Raw genomic sequence first — 27,917 nt, forward strand, 5'->3', positions numbered from 1 at the left:
CAGTCTTGTAATAGGGGGCCACTCCTTTACAACTTATTTATCAATGTGTCAATGTGATTTGGAATGATTAGTACAGAACATCTGACCAAGCCCCTTTATCTAGATTTTGTTTTATTTTTCATTAGAATAAACCTTCATTAAGTTTCCATATTGCAGAGTATGAGGCTGAGTGACTTACGCTGGATTGCTAGGGTCCCACTTGAGTGCTGTGGTTAAAATATCAGGTGTTCAACCTAGCTACTTTTGAGATTTCCCATTGCACGGAAACAAATGCCTGAGTCATTCCTCCATGAGCCAGGAAGTTGTTCCAGGAGTTTGTATTGTTCATATAGCATTGTCACTCTGAAGTGACACCTACTACACCTTGGTAGTTGGTGTAATAGTGGATGGCTTTGAATGGACATTTCTTCAGCTTCTCTTGGAGGATCTTAGTGTCAAAACTCACGAATTAATCCTCAGAGATGCTGAGCACCTGCATCTCTTACTGACGACTACAGGATTTGCAGTTGCTCGACTCTTCTGATGGCTAGGCCTTAATGCTGGGGGCTGAATAGAGTTTATTTGTAAGACACTGTACTTGAGCTCAGATGGGAGTTTTCACCATTCTGAAGAATATTAAATACCATCAAGTATGCCAGTGAAGGACTAGATAGTGTTTTTAAAGGCACAGCCCTGCATTGGGGTCATGCAGAGCTACCCCATGTGAGAGGAGAGCTTCAGGGAGAGACCGTCATTCCCAGAGCACCCTGATGCACATGAGGAGTTTGCAAACTGCACTGTCCTTATAGGCCCGGCCTCCTTCCCTCACTGCTTTCTGTCCCCTGTGGGGTGCATAGAGGGAGTTGTCTTGGCGGCTGTGCAGGGCAGGATGATCCTTGCACCCACTTCCTCACAAATATGTGCAGGTGTCAGCCACAGACTGGACTCTAAAATGCAGGCAACTAAAACCTTAATGCTAAACTCCCCCCAACCTGAGTAACAGGGCTGGGTGCTGGACAACTTTGGAGGAGGAGCTGTACTACTCTGTGGCTGCTAACCCAGCCTAATAATTGGATAGCTGCTATGAGTTAGGAGAAGAATACAGGTTGCAGCAGATACTTCTTCTGTAGCTATCCCCCAGTCTAGACCCCCAAATTCCCCTGTGTAGCAGTGCTCTGGGAGGCTATGCAGAGCAGAGGGTGTGCGCTCCTTGTAATAGCTTCCCTAGCACCTGCCTTATCTTGCACAGCAGACCTGGAGCAATTCCACTGCCAAAGGGCCCAAGTTGAGCTGTTGAGAGAGCTAAAGAATTTAGGGCTAAGATTGCCTTTCACTTACCATTCTGAGACTATTCCTCTGAAGTGCAAAATAAAGAATTTGATTTATAATTTGAAGTAAATCCAGGAGTAAAATAATTGGAAAGGTGAAGCAGTCTCACTCTTACCAAACTGCTTTCCTAGGGGTCTGTTCTGTTAGGTGCTGAGCAGCTCCTGCCAGTAGTTTAGCACCCTCTGCTCCCATTGACTTCACATTTATTTCAGTGGAAGTTCAAGACATTGAATTCCTCACAGAATCAGGTCCTATAGACTAAGGGTCTGATTTCCAGGCTGTTGAGCACCGGCAGCTCCGAACAGTTATGGATGGTTGGCACCTCTGAAAATCAGGCCCTACATGCAAGCCAACCTTTAATGCCTATGTTCTGAGGCTTGTGCTTAGAGTTTGTGTGTTATGTTCTGCTCCTTTTTTTCCCCAAGTGGAAATGATCATGGGTGAAATTGTTACCACAACCCAGCCATGTTCCTTCAGAATACTTGATGGCAAACCAGCAGCTGTGCTTTGTAAGTAGAAAGTGCTTGGCTTCATAGTGCACAAAGGGAAAGAGACACTTAAGAATGTGTTGTGGGGACAGGCCTTCATTTGCAGCATGATAAACTAGATAATTTAAGAGATTTTCTACCTCCTATTTCCATGAGACCAGCATTGCTGTAGCACAGTATATTTATCCCAGTATTGCTGACGCTCTCAATATTTCTGCTTTCACAATCTCTGTTTGTACTACTGCACAGTTTGAGGTGGCGAGTTACAGAACGCATGCTGGAACGGCACTCAGTGAGATGAAGGGAATCCATTTCAAAAGAAGAAATAACTGATAGAACATCAATAAATATTAAAATTGCCCATGGCATTTGAATCTTAAAGGAGAGCCTGAGAAATTATTATAATAAGGGTGCAGGTCTGCCACTGTTACACCTTTGTTCTATGAGGATGTCCACTGGGACCACTTGTGGGGTAAACCAGAAGTTGTCTCTCTTCTGTATTTGTGTGGCAAGCAGCACACTGTAGCCCCAGTCTTGACTGGGGCTTTTGAGCACTACCTGAGTACAAATAATTACTCCTTCTGAGTGCAGTATAAAGTAGTAGTAAGAGTGGAAGAGCTGAACTGTTACTAACTTGATGTAATGGTAAAAGGGACCAGGACATTCAAACCAAATTGGAGCATGAGAATTTCCATCATGCCAAATATATTCTGTGTCTGAGAGGGCATATTTGGAGCAAATAAACCTGTATGTACAAGCTCACAAAACCCTACCCTGTCCAACTCACATTTGAAAATTGTACAAGGACAGTTCAAAGGTCCAAATTCTGCCCCAAGGTTCACACTGTGCGACAGTACTGAAATGGCTTTGGTCCCAAGCGTAGAGGCAGATTCAGCCACCATTATGCTGAGTAATACCTACCTGCAGTGTGACTACCTGCAGAGGAGAGTGAGTAAGGATGGCTCATGTGGCACAGCCATATCCAGCAGTCCTTCAGTGGAAGTTTTTCTTGAGTATGGAGTAAATGAGGTTGTCTACACTAGGAGTTATTGCTGTGATTCTGCTGTTTGTGAACACCCATCTCACACTCGCTCTCAGTGAGCTAGCGCAAGTGTAAATACATAGCAGTGTAGCTGCAATAGCACCAGGATCTGCAATGGAGGCACGTGTGAGCCATGCCAAATAAAGACCCATCGGTTCCCAGGGCGAGTTTGTATTCGGTATGGCTCAGCCAAGAAACAGCCACTGCTGCTACACTGTTATTTATACTTGCACTAGCTGAATGAGAGCTAGCGTGAGTTATGTGTACACCAGTATGGGAATCACAGCACTAGCTTGTAGTGTAGACAGAGCCTGAGACGAGCATAATGTAGCTCATACTATAAAACAACCAAGGTTGGCAAGTCCTTGGGGTTTTTGTCATGCAGATAAAAACCCAGGTTGGGAGGGTGGTGGTTTTGCACATATTATATTGGCAGAGCTGTCTTTGATAACGTTTGTTTCTAGAGACTTGTCTACATGGTGCATTGGTCTGCACCAGAGGGGTATAAATTCTAGTGCTCATTAGCAGGTTGTGTGCTAACTGGACCCCGTGGCCCCAGCTAGCATGCACTAGAAGTTCCCTAGTGCACGTTAATGTAGTCCTGTTTGAAACAGATATACATTGATGGTCACTAGGGAACTTACAGTGCCTGCCACCGGGGTCCACATGGGCCAGTTAGTGTGCAACACTCTAGTGCACATGAGAATTTACACCTCTTTGGGCAGACTAGTGCACCGTGTAGACAAGCCCTAAATTACACACACATTGCAGCTATAAACTAGTACTGTGATCCCTCTGCTCACACTGAGTAATACCTAAACCATGAGTAGTCCCGTTGGCTTTTATGGGACATGATGCAAGGTTCTGTTCAGCATTAGCAACGGGATCACAATCTGTCTTTAAAACTTTTGATGCTGTATTGAATTTTCAAATTCTCATTGTCAGGTTTGTTGTGGTTATTGTCCTCTTTCCTCCAAATCTTTATTAATGCTGATTTCACTACTAATCTCTTCCTCTCTTGTTTGTATTATTAGGCAAAAGGCAAACTTCTGGGAATAGACTGAATTCTGCATTGTTATTCATTGTCATAATGTACTTCATTCATACTTATGTCGCGTTGTGGATTTTAATTAAAATTCTAACTCTATCAATTTTTAAAAAACTCACTAAATAAAAAAAAAGTAGACTTAGTACAAAGACAACAAGGAGTGGTAGAGACAAATTAAGCCAGATCAGGGGTGGGCAAACTTTTTGGCCTGAGGGCCATATCTGGGTGGGAAATTGCATGCAGGGCCATGAATGTGGGGGACAGGTGCGGGGTGCTGCTGGGGGCTCAGGTCAGGGGGTGCAGAGTGCATGAGGGGGCTCAGGGCAGGAGGGAGGGGGCTCAGGGCAGGGGGCTGGGGTGCAGGAGTGCGGCAGGGGGCTCAGGGCAGGGGGTTGGGGTGCGGGCTCCAGCCTGGCGCTGCTTACCTGGAGTGGCTCTGGGGTGGCAGTGGCGCGCAGTGGGGCTAAGGCGGGCTCCCTGCCTGTCCTGGCCCTGTGCCACTCCACTCCCGGAAGTGGCCGGCACTGCGTCCCTGCGGCTGGAAGGGGGCTCTGTGTGCTGCTCTTGCCTGCAGGTACCTCCCCCGAAGCTCCCATTGGCCACAGTTCCCCATTCCCAGCCAATAGGAGCTTCGGGGGAGGTACCTGTAGGTGAGGGCAGGGCGTGGAGCCCTCTGTCCCCCCCAAGGGCCACAGGGATGTGGTGCCAGCTACATCCGGGAGCAGCGTGAGGCCAGGACAGGCAGGGAGCCTGCCTTAGCCTCGCTGTGCCATGGGGGTGGCAGTCCTGCAGGCCGGATCCAAAGCCCTGATGGGCCAGCTTTGGCCCGTGCGTAATTTGCCCACCCTGAGCTAGAGCCAAGAATATTTTCTTTAAATCCAAAATTGATTTTAAGCCAAGATCATCATGAGGATCCACAGCTAAACTAGCGTGGTAGAATGGTATCTTGTAAAATACATTGACTAACCATGAGATGTTTATATCAAAACAAATTGCTTGAGTTACCTAGTGAAATGTGTGTGCATACGTGCCATGTAGAAATAATGCTATTAAATAAAGGTTGGCACCATCATTTTTCTTTTCTGGATCCAGTAGCATTTTCTGCCACAGGCTTTTAGAGCTGAAATAAATTACTGCAGGAACTGAGGCTGGATCTGTAGCTCTATTTGCTCAGCTTAAAGCCAAAATCTCGCCAAAAAGGGTGAGGGGAGGGGCTGTTCTGAAGATACGGTTGAATGTAGAAAACGTTGAAAAAATTTTAAAATGCCTAAAATATGAATCATAGAAGATTAGTGTTTAGAAGAGACCTCAGGAAGTCATCTAGTCCAACCCCCTGCTCAAAGCAGGACATAACCCAAGTAAATCATCCCAGCCAGGGCTTTGTCAAGCCGGACCTTAAAAACCTCTATGGATGGAGAGTCCACCACCTCCCTAGGTAACCGAGCCCAGTGCTTCACCACCCTCCTAGTGAAATAGTTTTTCCTAATATCCAACCTAGATCACCCTCACTGCAACTTGAGACCATTGCTCCTTGTTCTGTCTGCCACCACTGAGATCAGCCTAGCTCCATCCTCTTTGGAACCCCCCTTCAGGTAGTTGAAGGCTGCTATCAAATCCCCCCTCACTCTTCTCTTCTGCAGACTAAATAAGCCCAGTTCCCTCAGCCTCTCTATGTAAGTCATGTGCCCCAGCCCCCTAATCATTTTCGTTGCTCTCTGCTGGACTCTCTCCACTTTGTGCACATCCTTTCTGTAGTGGGGAGGCCCAAACTGGATGCAGTACTCCGGATGTGGCCTCACCAGTGCTGAATAGAGGGGAATAATCGCTTCCCTCGATCTGCTGGCAATGGTCCTACAAATGCAGCCCAATATGCCATTAGCCTTCTTGGCAACAAGGGCACACTGCTGACACACATCCAGCTTCTCGCCAATGTAATTCCCAGGTCCTTTTCTGCAGAACTGCTGCTTAGCCAGTCAGTCCCCAGCCTGTAGAATCAGGCCAAGACTTTGTCATGTTCATAAAGGGCTTGGTCATGCCAGGAGCTGATTGCTCTGGTCTCAGTCCAGCACAGAATGTAACCACATGCTTAACCGTGGCTCTACTCACGTGCCTAAAGATAAGCATGTGGTGAAATACTTTGCTGGTTCAGAAAACCAGGCCTTATTCAGCGAGTCTTATTCATGTTTACTTTGCAATGGGGTTACTTGCAGAGTAACATGCTGCTCACGGGAACAAGTGTGGCAGCACTAGTCACTAAGTAAACAGTAAAACCTAAGGGGTGAGATCCTGGCTCCATTTAAATCTGTTGGAGTTTTGCCATTGACTTCAGTGGAACCAGGATTTCAACCTGGATGCTGCACTTAGCTGCCTCTTATTCAGCTGTGCAGGGGGTGCACACGGAGGGCAGTGCCTGCTCCCCAGATACGTCTCCTCCTAGCGAGTGGTTGGGGAGGGGGCAGAATCTTAGGTCAGTTTCACTAATCACAGGCTGGGCACATGTGGGAGCTCAACTGTGACCTTTTGAGGGCTGCAGTAACTTATTTCTCCTTGTGCCCCACACCCTTCCCGTGCTCAGGCCTGAGCCTAAAGGCAAAAGCTAGCCCTAAAGATTGAAACTCAGAGCATGTGCTGAGGGATTAATGACCAGCTTGGAGAAGTAACCAGACTGGTCATAAAGGCCCAAGGAAACTGTGTGTGGCTGAGTTATTGGTATGATATAAGATGAAACAGGCATGGACTGAAACTGTAAGGTTGTGGGCCAGATTCTGCTCTTCATTCACACTCTCATTTAAATCCAGAGTAACTCCACTGACATCAAGGCCTGGTGGTAGTTGAGATCAGCTAATGAGATTAGTTAATGTGCAGGTGGCTTGAGTTATCTCTCAACATTTGTTTCAGTTTATAATAAACAATTACAAAAAGCAGTAGCCAGACAGGGATAGGTTCTAGCCTTGATTGATGTATTACTCATTGCAACATTTCATACTGCTGATTGATAATGCCGCTCTTAAGTAAGGCATTTGGTTTTGGTAACCATCATTCAGCTACTTAGGTCACACACTAGAAGTGTAAAGATTAATTAGTCGGTGTTTGCACAGACCTTTGAAAATGTAAATTGTGTTTTAGATTCATGGAGGATGGTTCCATCAATGGCTATTGGCCAGAGTCCCTAGTTTCTGTTTGCCAGAAGCTGGGAATGGGCAACAGGGGATGGATCACTTGAGGGTTACCTGTTCTGTTCATTCCCTCTGAAGCATCTGGCAATGGCCACTGTTGGAAGGTAGGATTCTGGACTAGATAGACCTTTGGTCTGACCCAATATGGCTGTTCATAGGTAGATAGAGATATGCATAGGCCCAATCCTGATCTCCCTTATCCATGCAAAGAACTCTTATGTGGGTTGTACCATTGAAATCAGTGGGCCAATTCATGTAAGTAAAGGGTGGCAAGATCTTGTCCTAACTCAATGGTTCTCAATCTGTTCCTAACTGGACCACGTTTTCCATACTGGGGACCCTCCCTCCCATTTAGCGGCAAGGCAAGGTGGTCACAACGTCCAGGCTGAGAACCCCTGTCCTGGTGCTAAATATGATTCAAGCTTACAACTTTAAACACCTGTTCTCTTTCCCCACTGTAGGTTGCTCCTGTAATTAAAGAGAGAATGATGAAGAAAGGCAGCATGATGTTAGGGTACCAACCCCACCGTGGCAAAGTCAACTTCTTTCGCCAGGTAGTGATCAGTCCCCAGGTGAGCCGTGAGGACATGGACTTCCTGCTGGACGAGATTGACTTGCTTGGCAGAGACTTGTAGCTGTAGGTCAGCAGCACCAGGCGCTGCTTATATGCCTGATGTTTACCGATCAAGAATGCTTGTAGCCTACTGGTATTATATTTTGTAACAGGTAGTTGAAAGTTCAACAAGTAGCAATACTAAGGATTTCGCAGGTAGAGTACCTCTGGACTTGAGCATCTGTTCTTACAAGTGGTCATAGCTGTGCCACTGCTTACAGCAGCTGCCTAAATGTCACCCTCACTACCGTTCGGAGAAGCATCACCTTGTGAGAATGATCTCCTATAGGCTAATAAGGCAGATATTTGGCAGGTACTGGTGGACAGACTGGGCCAGATTGGCCACTGACATAAGTGGGCATGATATTGTTAACTTCAGTGGAGTCATGCCTGCTTATGTCAGCCATGAATTTAGCTCAGTGAGTATTAAAATCAAAGCACATCTCTGATACATTAAGATTTTAGCCTGGCATGCATTTAAGGATAAAGGCCCAGTTGGTGATTGAACTAGTAAGGCCTCATGCTAGGGGTCCTGTGGCTCTCTTAATGAAAGCCCCTAAACCAGCAAATTGCCCAGCACAAAATGGGCCCAATCAGCGTTTGACCACACATAAACCTATCATGATTTTAGCAGAGCTGAGAATGTTGGAATGAGGAGAGTATCATTTTTTAACTTTTTGTCAACAGGAGATACGTATAGTTTCTGAACTACTGTTCCTATTTCCTTTCTTTTTAAAGTGTAAGCAGTTCTTTAGCAGCTTTAGACGCATGATAAAATTTTAACCAAAAAGTTAGAAAAATATATTTATCTTAAAGGGGTGTGGTTTTTATGCAGGGTAGCTATTTATTAAGAATTGATGTAACAAAGCATTGTATTTCTCATGGTTCCTTATAATTTTCCTACAGATTTAAAAAACGCTAGCTCTCGTGTGATCAGTGTGCAATTCTTTTTTGGCGTTAAACTTAAGCTGCTGTATAAGTTAAAATTTGTCTGTGATTTTAGCATATGAACATTGTTAAAAAAATAATAAGTGAAATACCAAAATTAAATTCTAACCTTTATAGTTATTCAGAATTACAGCATATTTTGACAAATAATTTTGTGAGTGATCTAGTTTAATCCTTTCTGTCTATAAAATGATTCTTTCAACCATAAAAATAGAAATCATAAATGTATCTTTGGGTGGGAGTTCTAGCAGTAAATTTAAGGAAATGGCCACATTTTTCACTTGTGACACTAACTTACTTTGATGTTTTATTCTTTGTTCCATAATCTGTCTCTGAGGAAGCACTAACCAATATGAACTTTCTTGTTGTAATGTATCTGTATTGCTGAAAGCTGTCTTTAAATGCAGTGCTGGATGTTTTCAATTCATGTATTGTGGTAGTATCCAGTATTGTAGAACATTCCCATTTTTAGTCTCCAAGACATCAGTGTGGAAAGTTCATCAGTATCAGTCACACTATCAGTGCACTAGATGGGAACAAGAGCTTGATAGACCTCTGTAGAGTATATGGGAATGGATACTTTTGAGCCATGGTCCATCATTGATGGTATTGGTGAGTTCTTGATAAAAATCATTGGCATAACCTAACCTTTTGTTTTTGCCTGTAATACTTACTGGTTCACATCATCAAACACTACTTGTGATTAAGGCTCTGTGTTTGTCATGGAGGTCATGGAAATCACAGATCCTGCGACTTTCTGTGACCTCCGTGACTTCTGCAGCAGCTGGTGTGCCTGGTTGTTGCTGGGGCAGTCTTGGGCCCCCCGACCCTCCAGCAGCAGGAGTTTGGGGGTGGGGCTAAGGACTGGGTATTGAAGTGTGGGCGGTGCTTACCTGGAGTGGGGAGGGCTCCACGTGTTGCATCTGCCTGCAGGCACCACTCCCGCAGCTCCCATTGGCCGTGGTTCCCAGGCAATGGGAGCTGCAGAACCAGGACTTGGGGCTGAGTGGAGGCAGCAGCACGTAGAGCAAAGAAGCCGGGTAGGGAGCCTGTCCCAGCCCCCCTCCCCCACAGTGCCCCCCCCCACAGTGCCCCCCCAAGCACCCGAGGCACCCCCCTGGGGTCCACCCCCCTCCCCAGTACCTGCAGTGCCCCCACTGGAGCACCCGTGGTATCCCCCCGGCCGCGCCCTATCCCAAGCACCTGTGGTTGTCCCCCATCCCCCTCCCCCCGGCCTGTGCCTCCCGCATCACCTCCCGCGCTGCCCCCCCCCCCAAGTTTTAGCCAGGGGTATACAGTAAAAGTCATGGACAGATCACAGGTCATGAATTTTTGTTTACTGCCCGTGATCAGGCCGTGACTTTTACTAAAAATACCCGTGACTAAAACGTAGCCTTACCTTTGACTTCTGGGTATACCAGCCACCATAAAAACATAATTTAAAGCCCTGATCCAGCAAAGGACTCAAGTACCTGCTTAAAGTTAAGCACTCAGCAGGTCAGCGCCCAATTACTCTGGTAGACAGCCACCCCCTCTTGACTGGTGTGCAAAGAACCTAAAGAGCGCTGAGTTCTCAGAATTGCTTTGTTGTTGCTTCTTGAGATAGATGCTGTAGAGTAACCATTCTCCTTTTCTGGCTTAGAAAGAAAGTGTCAGCGTTTTCTGATTCTGGCCCAGATTCTCAGCTGATAAAAACCAGCCTGGCTCCATTCGCTTGAATAGAGCTATCCCAGCTTATACCAGCTGACGGTTTGGTCCTCTGTCTTTCCTACTAGTGAAAAGTGTCACCATGCGATTACATTCATCTTAACAAATTACTGCTTTCCTTTATTTCCAGTGATTGAGACAGTCACTGTACACTTCTGGTTGTCTGTTTGAAACACCATAGTTCCAATTCTGTCATAGCAGTAGCTGTATTTTTAAACAAAAGCCAAATTGAACTTTTTTTGAATGTTTGCACAAAATATTTCTTGGATTTACACTTGTACTGTATTTGCTTTCTTGAAAGGTGAAGGTTAACCTTACAGTATGATGGAATTAACTTATTTGAGCTCTGTATTTTCTCTGTTGCCGTCCGCTCCCTGTAACGCCTGAGGTATGTAATAAGCGGGTCCTTCTTCAGGACTGTAACAGCATTTTCCTATAGTAGCTTATTTAGACCTAATAAATGCAAAATGTCTATTTTTTAGTCAATGATTTGAATAAAAAGTAAAGTAAATGACACTCTTATAAAGGGAGGCTGTGCTTGTCATTTGTAAATCTAAAAACCATGTCGCCTTTAAAGAAGGACAAAGGGTGGGTGCTCCAGATGGAAGAAGCAGCATGGGTGTGATAATGTCAGGTGCGCTCTACCCCTGGTGCAGGCTATGGGTGATTAATATGTGGCGACAGAAGAATACTGCCCATATTATTTTTGATAAACAGCTGGCATAAGGATGTGTTACAGTTTTACTCCTCTTCTCAGTTAAACTGTCAAATGCAAAAGTTAAACAGTCTTTGCAGCAAGTGGTAGTGTTAATTTTCTGAAGTATCTCAGTTGAAAATGAAATGATCACTCAACTCCTCCTCTTCTGGTCAGGGAATTACCATCATTCAGAGCACTGAGCCAGATTCTTCCAATGCACAGATATAACTCAAGACAGAATTTGACTCACTGTCTTTGGTTTCCTTTCTAATAATTACTGGTGTCTCACTAGCCAAACCGTTTTAGATGTGTGCCTTTTATGATTCACGTACATGGATTTGGTATTATGGTGTTATCTGTCATAAAGGAAGTTCTTAGACTGAGGATACAATGAGCCAAATTGTGCCCTCCCCTATGTGCATGCATATTGCAATAACTTGGAGCATAATTATTTTTTTGGGAATTTTGCCTCTCTCTCCATCTGCAATTTCACACACATAAAACAGGTACAGCACATGCAGGAGAAATAATCTTGGACTATAGAGATCCTGCTAGTAAGAATTCCTCTATAGGATTGGCATAGTGTCTGATCCTGCAAGATTTGTATGCATGAAACTCCGATTGACTTCAGGATAAATCTTGTGTTTGGAGGGCTTGCTTGACTGGGCACTGAACATCATAGCCCAAAATTTGGATTTTTGTACTATGAAGAAGCTTCTTTGATTTGTCAATGCTGTAGTATATGTCTGGATAGAATTTTACAAGCAAAGGATGCATATCCCCCATAAAGCAAAGAAGATTAACTTAGTCTAACCCTAAGAAATGTTATCATACCCTTTCTCATACTGGATAGCACCATAGTCTACCCTTACTTCAGTGGGTCTGCTCATGGTGTAGTGTGAGTCAGTGAGTACCAGAATCTGGCCCCTAACGCTGCTGGTATATTTAAATGTGCGTCTTGTAAGTACACAGTTGCTAAACAGTCTCCTTGGTCACAGGGTTAAGTAATGATTCTTAAAGTATCCATTTAGAAACTTTTGTACTCTGCAAAATTGTTTAATCACTTTAAGTCCAGTCTGGGTCTTCGTCCTGTTCTGGGGAGGTGATGGAGTCTGGGTCTTCGTCCGGTGATGGGGAGGTGATCTGTATTTATTTATACAGTTAATAAAGCTCCTTTGTGCTTTAGGAGAATGTCTGTCTACTAAATAGTGTACAGTGTCTAGAAATGCCACCCCTTATTTCTGGGTTATTTTAGAAGGGGCTACCTTGGTGAGGACAGAATCTGTCATGTTCTAGACCATGGCCATTTTAGAGGCATGGACTGCTTCTGCTCCTAGAAAAATCACCTGGGAGTGGTTTCGCATGCCATCAAAAACTCTCTTTAGCCTGCCTAGGGCGTTGCTGTGCCCTGTCTCAAGCTGTGTAACAGTCAGACTATCTAGGTTTATCTGCCCTGAGTCCTCCTTAAACTTCTCTTTTGAAGGGATTGAGGTTTATCCTTACTGGCATCACACAGAACTGAAGTCTTCTCACTTATAACCCTAAATGCTACATCAGCATGCTCTCCAAATAGCCTATGACCCTTAAAGGGCAGAGCTCTCAGTCTCATTTTGCAAACTCAGTAGATCCCCTGCATCCAAGACGTAAGACAGAGGGCTTGTCTGTCCAGTGTTAGGATATAGATATTCATGCCTGTCTGTAAAGGCCTATACTCTAAGAATTTAGGTGTATTCTTATCACTTGGCTAATTATAGAGGTATAAAAGAATCAAAATCACTATCTGCTGGTGTAAGGGCCTTCTCTTACTGTGACAGTCTGAGGCCCTGTTCTTAGGCTAAGGCCTTTGGCTAAGCAGCAGAGGCAGCCATAAGCTGGGAAGCGAACGGTCACATCCTCACATTCCAAACTAGTCACATTGAAATAAGGTGCTATTGGGCTGTTAGGCACTATCAGGACAGGATTGTATTCCTATCACCTCCAGAGAAAGGGAAGTGCCTAGAAAATGTAAAAGGAAACTTAGTTTGATAGAATCCTGTCTGGCAAGAACTCACTTATCAATAGCTGGGATGTGAAATCCTCACTTCTGTGTTGTCTTGTCATTGTAGTTCCCACTTTGCTATTGTTTGTCTGTATAATCTCTGTCTGGTTCTGTGATTGTTCCTGTCTGCTGTATAATTAATTTTGCTGGGTGTAAACTAATTAAGGTGGTGGGATATAATTGGTTACATAATCATGTTACAATATGTTAGGATTGGTTAGTTAAATTTCAGGAAAATGATTGGTTAAGGTATAGCTAAGCAGAACTCAAGTTTTACTATATAACCTGTAGTCAATGAGGAAGGGGGTGGGGGTGGGCATGGGCATGGGCATGTGGGTGTGTGAGATGGGAACAGGGAATGGGGGTAAGAAAATTGGAATCATGTTTTGCTAAAGGGGGAGATGGGAACAGGGAATGGGGGTAAGAAAATTGGAATCATGTTTTGCTAAAGGGGGAGATGGGAACAGGGAATGGGGGTAAGAAAATTGGAATCATGTTTTGCTAAAGGGGGAGATGGGAACAGGGAATGGGGATAAGAAAATTGGAATCATGTTTTGCTAAAGGGGGAAATGGGAACAGGGAATGGGAGTAAGGAAGTTGGAATCATGTTTGGCTAAGGGTAGGAATGGGAACAGGGACACAGGTGTAAGGCTCTGTGGTGTCAGAGCTGGGAAGGAGGATACTAAGGAAGGAAACTGGAATCATGCTTGCTGGAAGTTCACCCCAATAAACATCGAATTGTTTGCACCTTTGGACTTCGGGTATTGTTGCTCTCTGTTCATGTGAGAAGGACCAGGGAAGTAAGTGGGTGAAGGAATAAGCCCCCTAACAGCCTATGACCCTTAAAGGGCAGAGCTCTCAGTCTCATTTTGCAAACTCAGTAGATCCCCTGCATCCAAGACGTAAGACAGAGGGCTTGTCTGTCCAGAACGTTAAATGGGATGCCCTAACACAGAATGGTAAGCGTCTCTAGCCACAACGTAAAAGTAATCTGCAGCTCGGTGCCTAAGAAGAGTTAGTTTTTCTTTCTTTGTTTTTGGTGCCGGAGTTTCTAGCCAAGCCTGTCTTGCTCCATGCTAACCTGAGTGGAAACTGCTCCAGACAACAGAGGAGTGATGCCAAAATTGAATATTCTGTTGGCCCATCGGCCATCACTGGAATTGGAACCTGGGTATCCATATTAGTGGGACTAGTGGGAAAAAATGGAGTTGAGGCTCTGTTTGGGTTGCATTGTCACCGTGTGGGCCTAGGTTTGCTCTTTAGTATTGATCTTTTCTCAGCTCAGGAAGACCCCAACCTACAGCTGCTTCTTTAAGCATACCCTACCTCCTCCTCCTGCTTCCCGGCCTGAGAGGTGCGGTGGCAGGACCTGACGGCATCAGCCTGAGGAGAAGGGCTATTTCATGGTGTAGTGGGATTTACTGCAGACAGAAGTCGTCCCCTAGTTTCTAACTTGTATGTATTCTCGTGGATCCATCCATCTGAACCATGCTTGTCCCTCTAATTTCTGAGAGCCTCCTTTTTATAGCCCCAAACCAGATCCAGCCCTTTTTCCCCATTCCCTACCTCCATTGACTCAACAAGACACTGGGGTGTGATCATTTTGCGAGATGCAGTGAGGCACCTGGCTCCTGGAAATTAGCCAACCCCCAGATATCTTCCACCTGTGAACAGTCCAGTTTTCCTATAGGTGAGTTGGTTGATCTTGTAAAGCACTTTGAAAATATCAGCAATGTATGCAGTAAGGTAAAAGCTAAATGTTGTTGTTGTTCTTACATGCTGAAATAATGCAATTGCACATATTCATTATGTCATAATTGCCCATGCTAATTGCAGGTTGGATACATTCAAAACAGCCCTGTTGGGTAAATGCACTGTGCAACTCATGAGAAATCGTGGTGCAGGGTTTTTCTTTCTTTAAATTGAATCTAACTCTACACAATTAGATGTTTTTGCTTCAGATATACAATTAGATGGTATTACGCTAATTCTGTAACTACACAATAATCAATCGGAAATTACACTGAAAAACAAAACAAGGAAATTTGCACAGCAAGAGGTACAATAAAAAGAATATGAAAGGTTTTGTGACAAACCCATGAATGGAAATAATTTCAGGGTGATGGTTAAACCTCCATTTGATGTAATATTCATTAATTGTTGTGTCTTGTGACTATTATTATAAAGCACCATTTGAGCAATGGAGTTGTGAACTGATAAGTACTGCAGCCAATCAAACTCACATATGTAAATATTTATGCACCCTGACCAAAAAGAAAAAAAATATTATGGTCTGTCTGTTTACTCTGGATGAGCCCTTTGAAGGGAATAATTTCCCTTTGCATTATGGCAATGTTTTACACATATCTCAACATAAAGCTCGTTTTAAAGCATTCAAAGAAAACATGATCTTGGTAACTGGGACCTGATCATAAAATATTATTGCAAATGTGGTCTTGGAAAAACTCTAATGCCAATGAAGATGTTAAAGCCTTTAATGGAAACCCTGTAACTTGAGTTGGTTGAAATTTTTCAAATATTTTTTTCATCAAAAATTATCTTTTTTTTTTTTTAAATGGGAAACTCCCCTTGCATCCCTCCCCCCATTTTTTTAACAGTGTTTTTCCCTGTACTTTGATCCTGCAAGGATCTCTGTGGGAGGAGGACTCCTGTATCCATATAGATCCCGCAGTGGGTGAAAATGCAAACATTCCAGAACAGGATTAGATGATTGCTGAGGAGCAGCTAGCAGCAGGAGGAGGTAATCTCATCTTTACTGCCATCAGAACGGATTCAGTTGTTTAGTTTGTTACATTCACCATTATGATTACCGCTATTTAGATTCCGTCAAAGAGAGTTGTTTCCCAGGTGCTTCTCCCAGCCACTGGTCAGGTGGCCAGATATCCCCCCTCAAGTGGCAACAGCTGCTGGCTTGGGAATGTAGTCCAATAAATGCCCTTTTCATCCCCAAATTAAACTCTAACTATTCCCGGAATTTGAAAGAAGAGATTGTGATGACTTCCTAAACAGGGTGCGGGTGTGAGATAGCAGCGGTACATAAAACAAAGACAGCACCTGCCTTTGTAACTACCTGCTCTCTAACCCTTACCACTGTAGGATTGTCCTTTGATAGGAACTCTTTTTCTCAGTGTGCCTTTCTGGGAATTGGCCCTTTAAATCCGGCATGCAGCAAGAGCTGGAGCCTTAAAGTGGCCATTTTAGGGCTGGTCTTCCAGGTGGTGAGAGTTCTTAACTCCTCTTTTGCTTTTGCTCTCTGATTCCTGAGGACAGCACATTTTGCTTCATGCATTGAGGCACTGTCAGAAAGGCACAGAGGTGAGACTTGGAGAATGAAAGGAAAAGGGGCTCAAGGCTGGCACAAAGATGGAGCAATTTTTTTGCAGTTTTGCCAGTCTCCATGGCATCATTTGTTAGCCTACTACATTTATGGCGTCTGTTCTGGCAGAGGTTTTAATATAGCTAATAACCAATTTTTGCGCAGAACCATGTAACCACCAGTGCAGTACTGGAGTAAAGAGTACTGTTGTTTACTGTGTCCTTATATTTAATATATTCCATATACAATATTTGGAACTGAAATCTTTGTATGAAACATTGTGTGTTTTTACAGGAGGCTTTTGCTTTTTATTTATTTATTTTATTGGGGGAAGGATGGTTGACCATTTTTGCTAGTTCCTGATGGGTGTAAGAGCTGTGCTAATCTGCACTTCTGTATTATTTTATATTATTCTTAGGAGAGAAATCAATCATGTTGGCCTCAGGAAAAGTGGGCAATTAATTTTACAGCTGAATGCTTGTGGAGAGTGTGGGTCGGGTGGCTGTGCCTATCTTTGTTTCAATTCCTTTCCTTTATGTGCTCCCTATCTCATTCATAATTGGAATGAATTAATTTTATAATGGGAATGACTCCTCTAGCAATCCTAATGACCTGCTTTCCTGACTGAGCCACAAACCTTGGTGAACAACCTGCAAACATTTGGGATTCTGTTTGTCTAGACTTAAAAGTATGAATTATATTGTCAGCCACTGGCAATCAGGATGAAATTACATCATTTGGGAGTTGCGTGCAGTGCTTTGATCGAGCTGGCCATTTTTCTGGATTTTGTTTGCTGGTTTAACTTTTTGTATTCAGCTCTATGGTGAACTATCCTAACCTATATTAAATACCAGTTCTGGGGGTATTTGCCACTACACCATTAAATAGCAGCATCTTCCAGTGACAAACAGATACATCAAAATAAATACGGGTGGCACTTTTCATCAGGAAAAGCTCTAGATAACAAAAGGCTGGATTCATACCGGCTTTAATGCCATTGACTTCAGAGGTGATATAGCAGGGATGAATTGGACCCAAGACGTGGCACTCAGATAACAATGATATATCTGCTGCTTTCAGCCTAAACCCCTAATCCTGCACCTTCAAGCAGAGCTGTGCAGGGGGTGAACGCAGAGTGCAGTCGCTGCTCTCCAGATATGCCTCCTACCGAGGATTGGGCCCAGCAACGCCCCTGGCCAGCCTTACCATTGAGGGCTACTACCTTAGGCTTCTCCATTATGCAAACTTGCTTACTGCAAGCAGCACCGTAAAGCAGCAAAGAAAGTTCAGGCAGGGCCCATACTAGACTAGTTTAACGTGTTTTTTTAAAAGAAGAGATTACAGCTGAACAAATAATTTCTTACAGAATTAGTGGTACCAACACATCCAGTTCTGCGGACAGTTGTACTTAGTTACATGTTGCCTGTTTGTCTACCTGGGAACAGAGTAAGCTTTTCTCAAATTTATTTGTGATGCAGTTGGGTGGCGTGTGCTTTCTGGGCTTGAGCCTGCAATAGACTGCACAGCCCTCGCCTCAATCACTTATGCCAATTGTGACATGCGTGAGCAGTTCTCACAGTTGAGCATGGCCTTAAGCACTGTGAGGATTGCGCCCCTTCCTCCCCACCCCCTTAGCCGTCACGCTCATGAAACTCACTTACATAAACATTTGCCCAAAGAGGCCAGAAAGGGGTCAAGAACAAGGCCCAGTGCATCCATGTAGAAAGTTTAGTACAGTACTTGTTGTTAGTGACACCTGCAAAGGAAGCATCCTTAATTATTCTTCAATATGCAGTGTTTTATCACAACTGAAACCTCAAACAGAGGAGTGGGGCCAGGACCACCTTTGCCTTGTCAGCCCCCTGATGCTGGGTCCAGGCACAGGCTGCTCCAAGTTGTGTTAGGAGTCTGCTCTCCCCAAGCCTCAATGCCATCTTCCCAGCCTACCTCCTGAGTTGCAGTGAGTACAGCTCAGTGGCTGGGCCATGCATTATTATTGACTACTTGTTTTCTACTAGCCATAGAGCCCTAAAAAAGACTTAAGACCCCACTGTGCTAGGTGCTGTACAAACCAGTAACACAGACAATTTTTTGCAATTCTGTATTCCTTCAACAGCAAACCAAAGGCCCGTGCTTTGTCCTCTACAGGTGAATTCTGTGTGCTTTGTACTTTGGCCTTAAACTGTGATTGCCTGGCTAATTAAGGTTACTAGCAGAAGGGTATTGATGGCAATTTTTAGGCTAACACAAATGGGTGGGGGTTAATTGGCACATATTAAAAGCAGAGTGCTTACTTTCTTTAGAGCTGAATGTTCCTTGAGGTTTTCCTTGCAAAGGTATCGGCTGTGCTTTTTAGTTTGTTTTCACACTGGATTATGCCACAGGCTTTTTGACTTTAAACAGATCTTAGTGGCTGGGCTGCGTGTGTGTGGGGGGGTCTAACAGTGTGCCAGTATGTTTTTGTAGGGTTAGAACAGCCTATGAGCTCCTTGACAGGCCACAGCACTGAGCACTCAGAGTCCCTGTTGACCCTGACGTCAAACCACTGAAGTGCCACACAGGGGCTGGAACCTATTTCCCTTCCACACACACACACCCCCCCCCACCCCCCTGCCCAGGTACTTTTAATAACTCTGCAGCTCAAAGAGAAACTGTGGCACTCAGTACCATTTTTTTCCAGGCTCAGGCCTGTCTTCTACCGAAGGGGCATCATTCCCAACTGGGACTGGCAGGCTCAGAGGCCTGACCAGAAGCTGCACGGGCACAGCCCAACTAATCTGGCCTTCCTCTAACCTGGTGCTCAGGCAAGTGTCTTGCTGGGTTACTGCACTATCAGACCAAAATGTGGCTGTTCTAAGTAAGGCCTTGCCTGGGATTCAGCCATCAGTTTGAAACTGGGCTAATCCCACCCATGCTGGCAGCAGGTGTGGCTATGCTATTGATGTGGGCGGAGGTTAGCAGTTCGGGGGCAGGTTTAAATTTCCATAGGCTATTCCCCCTGCAGGAGGCTATGATTGTGGCCTGGATAGGCTGGGAGTAGCCATGCGGCCAGCAGAGCAGCTGTGCTCTAAACTTCACCCGCAGGCACCTGGAGCGAAGGGGAGGACTATGAATGATAGCAGCAGCATGAGGCTTGCTTTCTCTAAGGAAACACGTTTCCCTAGCAAGGTCCCTTCCTCATTCTGGAAAATTTGTCTGGATAAGAAAATCCCAATGGAAAAAAAAGTCTCTAGTTGTTTTATTTACTCTAATAAACATTTGATTTATACAAAACAAACACGGCATAAAATGAAAATAGGTGCATGAAACATTTGCTAAGGCAGAGTATATATCCACGTTCCTATTTCACACATGATGGACAGGTGCCATACTCCTTAGCAAAATAAAAATTTCCCTTTACATGTAGTAGTAAAAATGTCAGTAGTGTCAGGGACTACTGGATGCTGTTCCTTGGCCTCTACCCTGGAGTGAGGAAAAACAGGCCATGCTACAATCTTATGCTACTATCCAGTTTGTGAAAATGGTTTGCTTTTCCTCTCCAGGCAGTTACGGGAATGCATTCTCCACAGCCACCACTAGAGGTCAATGGGCCATAGCTCTGCCTAGAGGACACATCAATGCACCACACGGCATTTATAGTAACAACGGTATTGATGTTTGCAGCACAAAGCAGCTAAGCTGTATTCCTTTGGGCCGTAGCGCCACCATTCAGCTAAAATAGTCCCCCTATAAAATCTGGCATAGTATTTTCTGAATTCAGTTTTAGTTGTTGACTTTCTGCACCACTCTTTAAATATCTCTATGTAGTTTATTATAAAAGCAGATACAAAAACATTTTAAATAAAATATTTTCACCATAAATCTTAACTTCTATGTGAATAAACATGTTTCCTATTGATTTATAGCGCAGTCTCCTAGAAAAATATCAATGTCGGTCTGACAAAGGCTTTTATAATTGCACAGGACACACCTCTTTCTCTATATATTTATTAATGGAGAATTGTTTTGTTAATTTCAATGGCACATTTTATTCCTCTGTGAGAAGAGCACAGATCACAGAAGACAGAACCCTTAGGAAACACTGAAAGCTTTACTTTAAAGTCCAATATGAGGCCAACTTCAAATCTAACCCTATTGGAAGGCTAAAAGAATGTAAGCAATGCCTGATGGGTGAATTTTGGAATGCACATTTTGCTAGTCATACTGAATAGCTGGGAGCAGCTCTAACTACGGGGTAGGTGCAGTACATGACAATCTTATGTTAGAGTGTTCGATCTGCATGGGAATTCAGAAACGGAGGACACCGACATTCTTTCCTAGCTTTTGCAAATAAGGCATGAAACAGAGTCTGAACGAAGAAAAACTGAAAAAAGAACTGGGTAAGGTCATGGAGGATAAGTCCATCAATGGCTATTAACCAGGATGGACAGTGATGTTGTCCTAAGCCTCTGGTTGCCAGAAGCTGGGAATAGGCAAGAGGGGATGGATCACTTGATGATTACCTGTTCTGTTCATTCCTTCTGGGGCACTGGCATTGGCCACTGCAGGAAGACAGGATACTGGGCTAGATGGTCTGACCTCCCTATAGCTTTTCTTGTGTGTCAAGAAATTAGACATGCTGTGTATAAAAAGTTTTTTTTACTCTTCATGTATTGCTATAAAAACAAAGTCCTGCCTTTCATCAGAATGTACAGCAAATGCAAAACATCTGGAGTATTATCAGCCTTGCCTGATTTCATAGGGTAGGGGGAAGGAAATGTGTTCCTCTGATATTTTGCAGCCTGCTAGCATGAAGTGTAAGGGAGAATGACCTTTGTATGGAGACACATGTTAAGAGTCAAAAACACAACCCCTATTTTTTGGAATATTTTGAGGGACATAGTTAAGCATCTGAGTGCACTGGTGACCCACTGAACAATACATACAAAACCTTTTGAAACCAGCTGCAGAAATGATTGCATAGTTACTGCATAACTGAAACAGATTCTGAGGCCAAATCTATCTGCTGTGAACAAGCTCTCTAAAATACAGAGCAGCAAGATATGTATAAGTATGTGATTTGAAAGCCTCCTTTCTATTGCCTATTGTTCCTATGCATTTGGTGAGGTGCCTAGCACGTTGTTGCTGGTATCATGAGAGACCTCTCCCTTTGTTTCCCTAATGGGCAGGGTTCTCGTAGGTACTAGTAGTTTCCTGGAAGCACATTTTACTCTCTCCAGAGTATGGCTGTATATATAAGAATAGCTCTTCTGTAGTTATATACAGGCATTAATAAAGTGCAAATATTATTGGCTATTGTCAAATCTTGTTTCCTGAGGAAGTGCTAACACAGCTTAGCCATGACGAGATCTAAGGCAGCCACGGTATGACACCAACTCCCTATTTTTGGTTCCCACAAATTCTTGTCCCTCGCTGGAGACCCCACTTAAAAGGAGTGGCAAGATCCTCAGTACTACAAGAAGCAAGTCCAGGCATTGATCAGGACCTCTTCTTTTTCCAAGCTGCATGAGTTCAGGAGCACCCTCCCTCCTTTACACAAGCCTGAGCTGTTGCTACTTGGTGGTGGTCACAGAGCAGTCTTCTGGGATTTTCTCCTCTGAACAACTTCTTCCTGAGAGTCTGTCCTGGTGCTCAAGCTCATTGAAACGCTCAGCCACGCACTGCGCAGTGAGTCGGGCTTCAGGGTCGTGATCCCAACACTCAATAAGAGTCTCACACACCATCTGGATACCCTGCAACGGGCACAGAAACACCAGCAATGAATTCCTTTACAGGACAGTTAGGTCTCAGGCAATACAGACACTTGTGTGTGAGTAATTTTGTGCAACTTCTTAGGTGAGCAAAGTTACTGGCGTACGTAAGTGTTTACAGAATTGGTCTCATAATCATCGGATGTGAAGTGTAGGGAGAACTCTATATAAAAATACAGCACTGTTTACAGCAGAGTTACTACAGGTTTTGGACCATTACTGTAGAATAAAATACAGTGGACCACTACTGCAGAGTCCAGCAGTGTGTTTCAGAAGTGTGCTATGGTACATGATAACCTCACTATTACTGGTCAGCTGATCATGAAGAGGGTAGTGGGAAATCTGGAGCAAAACTTAAGTATCAGACCCCAGTTCAGGTCCTTGTGGTTTCTTGGCTCTATGTAGAAACAAAAGCCCTGATCTTGCAGACACACATTACTCACAGGTATTTGGGTGTAACTGCAACGCTGCTGCACATGTTTACTGGAAATAAAACCAGCTGTGTCTTGGCAATATCTGTATAAACGAGATATTTGCCAGGAAATTGTGTGCTTTGCTTTCTGACACTGAAGATCATTAAGCAGGATTTATATTAACATTTTTATTGAAAAAATAACACTTCACAATACCACATTAATTATATAATTTCCCTAATTGGTGATGTTGCCTGATGTCAATGTTACTAGCAGAACGTTACTGTCTGTATACAAATAACATTCATTTTCTGCTGGCATTGAAATCACAATCAGTAAATTAAATTAAATATTAAACATTAACTTGGAATCAATAGTGCAACGAGTCCCATTAAGGGGGAAAACATTGCAATATGTAAATCTATTCCAGAATGTTATCACTATGAATAATGGGTTCATTACCAAAACACAACTGCAGATGAAGAAAATAAGTATGAAGGAGCCATTACAGTAAGAGCAGCTTCTACTGATTTCAAAATTAGTATTAAAGAATTCTGGGGGTAGATCCCCACCTGGATAAACTGTGATAGGTCCACTCAAGTCAATGCCCTGCTGAATTTTAGGTGGCACCGCATGAAATGTTGAGAGGATTTATAGGGTGGGAACCAAAACTCCTTTTAGTAAAGCTCCTTACCAGTGAGATCAAATCCAGTGCTGTCAATTTCCCTAAATTATCCTTTTGATTAAACCTCACTTATGGCCAGATTGTGCAGAGCCCCTGCAAGTACAGAGACCATGCTCTTCCCCGTCTGCGGTTGTAGGGGGCCTGTTGGATAAGCACCGGCGGGCCGCAATCTCTTCATAATGGTGTCGTGAGGGAGCAGCAACTATCTTGCCCCCTGATTCCACAGGGCAGCAACTAGTGAGAAGCACTCGCCTGTTGCTGGACAAGGGGCAAAGTGTCCTGAGGGTTCTCTAGCAATTGCTCTAAGGCTCATGGGGCATCTGCAGCTCTAGTGCTGGCAGCAGAACTGGAGTGTTTCCCTGCTCCTGTTTCTCTGAGACAATCAGGCTGGTTCCTGCCCTCATTTATTTGGCCCTACTTCGTTAGTGACTGGCGACTGTGTTCTTCTGTGAGCAGCTGTCAGTTTATTTCACTGATGTGATCGACAGGCTCAGGACTGGGTTGTCTGCTTCTGTGGTACCAGCCAGAGCAGGCATTGAGAAATATACAGCCTTGCCTGGTTTTCAGACAGTTTCACTCCGGACTTGTCTGTACAGTGCCACAGTCCCATCTCCCAGGGTGTGAACTATACAACGCACTCTTTTACTGCACGTGTAGATTCCACTGGCTCAAACTACAGGGTACCTAGTTTGCATTGACATAGTCTGGTTTCGAACAGGCCCATGTTAACACACACTAGGCACTTCTGAGTCTGAGCCAGCAGGGTCTATACAAGGCAGTCAGAGCGCTCCACAATTCACACCCCTGTAGTCCAGACTGTGGCAAGTCCCTACTGAGGTTTTGACTGAGATGAGAGGGCTGTGACTAACCATATGTGAGACCAACCAGGTTCTTCAGGACCGGTTAAGGCCAACAGAGAGGTTCAGAGCTCACAACTGAAGAGGATTGTTAATGCTTCCATTGCAAAGCCCTGAACGAGCTGAGAGACTGTCCTTCCTCTGTTGCCTTAACCCATCAGATCAGCTGGCGTGCTCTTGCTGATGGTCCCTAGAGAAAAATTCGGAGTCTGACAGCAGTTATTTCTCAGCTGAAGGGAGCCTCATATGGAATTTTCTCCCCTTTGACCCATCGGAGCCTGAACTGGGAGTGCTTTATGGGGCAATATATTCCACTGAGATTTGGCCGATTGATTTGGGTGTGGTTTCTAGTTAATGTGGATCATTTAGGGTAAAGACTGTGTCTCCTGAGGCCATGGGTGCAGTAGAACTTCACTGCCCTTCACTAATGGGGTGGGGTTGGAAGAGGAAAGCCAGTGCTGAGCAATGGGGTGTGTGATGTGGATGGGCAAGGGCAGCGGCACCAGCACCGCCAGCCACTTAAGAAACTCTCACCCTTTTCTTAACAGCTGGTGCAGCCTGTTCAGCCCTCTGGACACCAGGGCACTGGATGAGGGACTGTGTCTGGACTGAATCATCCCTACTCAGGGCAGTGGCTGAATGCCACAGTCTCTTGCATGGCATGTTCTTACCTGATGGTTGAGCCAGGAGCTAGGGATCTCTGGACGCCCTCTATCTCGCAAGACATTGTCCTTCATGCTTTCTACACAAGGGTGCTCTCGTACTTTAGAACCAAATGGGGGCTCGTAGTCTTTCACTTCTGCCAAGGGAATAAGTAAACACAAAGAGACTCAGATGGGTTTGCCTGTTATATTGGTGTCAAGAGCCCTTTACAGAAGTAGGATCAACTGTTTAACTGCCACAGCCCATGGTGTACCAGCTGACCAGCTTCAAATAAAGCCACACCTGTGGCTTTTTCTAAAATGTAAGTCTATTTTTTTTCTTTTTCCTGGCAGGCTCATTCTATCCTCATTTGCATTATGCCCCAATAATTACTCACTTTAACAGCAATCACCACATCATAGTGACTCTCAACAATTTGGGAGTCTGATCCAGGAGTCCACATTCAGGGAAGAGCTTTGCCTGAGGAGAAACTGCAGGACTGGCCCCTTTGGGCTGACCTAGTTTGCAAATCTAGGGAAAACACTTTGAGGGTGGACATCCAACTGAAATCTGTCTAGGGTTTACCTATGAATGTGACTGGTCTCTAAAGGATAACAGTTGCTTGAGAAATTCAGAGGTGCAGCTTATTAAGGCAAGAAGCAGTGCTGATAGGTGGAGTACAGGCTTTCCTGGTCACTACAGAGAAATGATCACTGGGAGAAAGTAGTGTACTTTTTTTCCCCTCTCCAAAATATTAATTTAAAAAGGGAGCGGGGGAGATAGATTCTGCTCTATTGGAACTATGTAGTTGGTCAGAGTCTTTCCACTCTAGTTTTTGTTTGTGTGTTCCATATTTTTGTGTATGTGTGTGTGTGAAGGACTAAGCCCTATGGGACCTTTGGAGAAAATTCAAGAAATCTCTGGGAGTGGCAATATTACAGTAAATGCTGACACAATCTGAAAAACGCTGTGGATTCTTTAGAAACAGATGGAGAATTTACTCCCAGGGACATGCCTAATGACATACTGGTACTGGATAAAGATTTATGAGGTTGGCCTGTTCTATTGCCTATTGTTTCATTCCAGGAGTTAATTGAGGGCACTTTCAAAATGTGACCTATATTAGAAAAACTGAAATGTAATTGACAAGATATTCTAGTGACTGCATTTAGATACCTAGAAGATGCACAAGAAGGAATGGGATGAAGAATAAGGGCATTATAATAATGCTGTAGGATAAATCAATGGTACTGCCTCAGCCGGAATACCGTGCAGCACATCTTGCAGGCTATTTCAAAATTTAAAATTGTTCAGAGAAAGACGACAAGAATGATCCAGGGCCTGGGGAAATTCTTGTATGAAGAGAGATTGCACCATTGGAAACATTTACGTTAGAAAGGAGACGAATAAGAGGGGACATGATAAAAAGTGCTTCATATAATGAATGGTACAATAGAGAAGGTAGAACATGAACTTGTGTTCTGAGACAGGGAGAACAGAAGAATAAGGAGACATTCAATGAAGCTGAAGGGTGGCAAATTCACCGGATAAAGGAAATACTTTTTTATACAATACATAAGTAGTCTGTGGAACTCATTATTACAGGCTGTTGTGGAGGCCAGGAATTTAGCAAGATTCAAAGAGGAATTTGATATTTATATGAATACCAAAAATATCCAGGGTTACAACGCTTACTGATAATGACAATTTATGGAAGGAATATTAAAGCTCATGCTTCCGAGCTTAAGCCAATCTCTAAATACTGGAGATCAAGATGAGATCTAATGTGGGGGCAGGTTATCCCACATATGCTAATGGTGGGGTGGGGTTCTTACACCTTTCTCTGAAGTGTCTGGTACTGTCCACTGTTTGAATACTAGATCAACTGGCCCATACGTCTGATCCAGCATGGCAGTTCCTAAATTCTTAGGAGTTTGTCACTGTCTTTAAGTCTTGAATATAATTAAATAAGCACTCAATTAAGGGCCAGAGTCTTCCAGTCTTGCTCCTGCTGATTAGTACCTTGTTCCACAGATAGTACCACCAGCAGAGTAAGACGGCTCAACAGGAGTAGGGCTAGCAGAGTGTAGCCCTTAAAACCAAATGGAAACTGCCATCTTGACAGTCTGATGCCCATGAGTACAATGCAATGCCTGCACAATGAAAAAGCAGAGACATTCAATTTCCAAAATTAATGAGCAAATCTAATTAAAATCAATATCAGAACCATGCAATACCTTGGAAAGTGTTCTGTTTTGTCATGAATTCTAATAGGATTGGTGGTCCCTGACTGCTGATCTATATGTTACTACTATTTATCATTTGACAATGGCAGTGCCTATGCACCCTGGTCAAAGGATCACGGCCCTATTGCAATATGTACAAACAACACAGAAGATGGTCCCTTTCCCAAGGCGCTTACAGTCCTAGTCAGTCAGGACATGATAGGAGGATAGAACAGACGAAGGCCGGCGGGGGAGGGAGGGAGAGTAGGAGGATGAAACCATTTCCTGCTGGAAAGTATCAATAAAAAGGCAGCCTCATTAAGAGACACCAGCACCATCCACTGTTATGGGGGATATAGTGAGACAGTTGTTTGCAGTGTTGCTGTAGCCATGTTGGTCCCAAGATATAAGAGAAACAAGGTGGGTGAGATAATATCTTTTATTGGACCAACTTCTGTTGGTGGAAGGGACAAGCTTTTGAGCTACACAGACGTGGAGGCTCATGGTTCAATGCTGGATACTCTTAATTTTTATTATGTTAGAAGATAGCGAATGGTGCATTTCTCAGGAGGTGATCAAGAATCTTTTACTTATGATTCAAGTCAAGCTCTATGTGAATGGAAATTCAAATTCAATTAAATATACAAAAACATTTTAACTTTGTTAAAATAAAACTACCTTAAATGTGCTGGATACACAAGAAAAACGTTTCTCATAGACTATCAAAATATGTTTTGCATTTAAAGCTAACTTATTTATTAAGCAAAGGAACTATAATAAAGAATTAAAGGAGAGTAATGCAAATCAGCCTGGGTTTATGGAAAATACATACTGTCAGACTAACTTGGTATCTTTTTTGATGCGATAATAAGTTTGGATAACGTAATATACCTAGACTTCTGTACAGTGTTTGACTTGCTTCCGCATGACATTTTGATTAAAA

General features: G+C 43.8%; 2 protein-coding genes across 6 annotated transcripts in view; one reads left to right on the forward strand and one right to left on the reverse strand.

Moving 5' to 3' along the window:
* The window catches only part of GADL1 (glutamate decarboxylase like 1), a 244,067-nt gene that overhangs the window by 99,609 nt on the left and 116,541 nt on the right, over positions 1-27,917 (forward strand). For 2 of the 3 annotated variants that reach the window (XM_084621577.1, XM_084621578.1), the window contains one exon: positions 7,524-9,713. The exons of the other annotated variant lie outside the window; for it this stretch is intronic. In XM_084621577.1, the coding sequence (XP_084477703.1) occupies positions 7,524-7,697 (174 nt within the window). In that variant the 3' untranslated portion in view covers positions 7,698-9,713. Of the gene's footprint in view, positions 1-7,523; positions 9,714-27,917 lie in introns of those variants that run through there. 3 annotated transcript variants of the gene reach the window in all.
* The window catches only part of TGFBR2 (transforming growth factor beta receptor 2), a 78,640-nt gene continuing 70,345 nt past the window's right edge, over positions 19,623-27,917 (reverse strand). For all 3 annotated transcript variants that reach the window (XM_084621259.1, XM_084621258.1, XM_084621260.1), the window contains 2 exons: positions 24,779-24,906; positions 19,623-22,134 (listed from right to left, as the gene is read on the reverse strand). In XM_084621259.1, the coding sequence (XP_084477385.1) occupies positions 21,955-22,134; positions 24,779-24,906 (308 nt within the window). In that variant the 3' untranslated portion in view covers positions 19,623-21,954. The remainder of the gene's footprint in view (positions 22,135-24,778; positions 24,907-27,917) is intronic.

The sequence above is a fragment of the Lepidochelys olivacea genome (genome assembly GCF_965140295.1).
Source record: "Lepidochelys olivacea isolate rLepOli2 genome assembly, chromosome: 2".
Taxonomy (NCBI): Eukaryota; Metazoa; Chordata; order Testudines; family Cheloniidae; genus Lepidochelys; species Lepidochelys olivacea.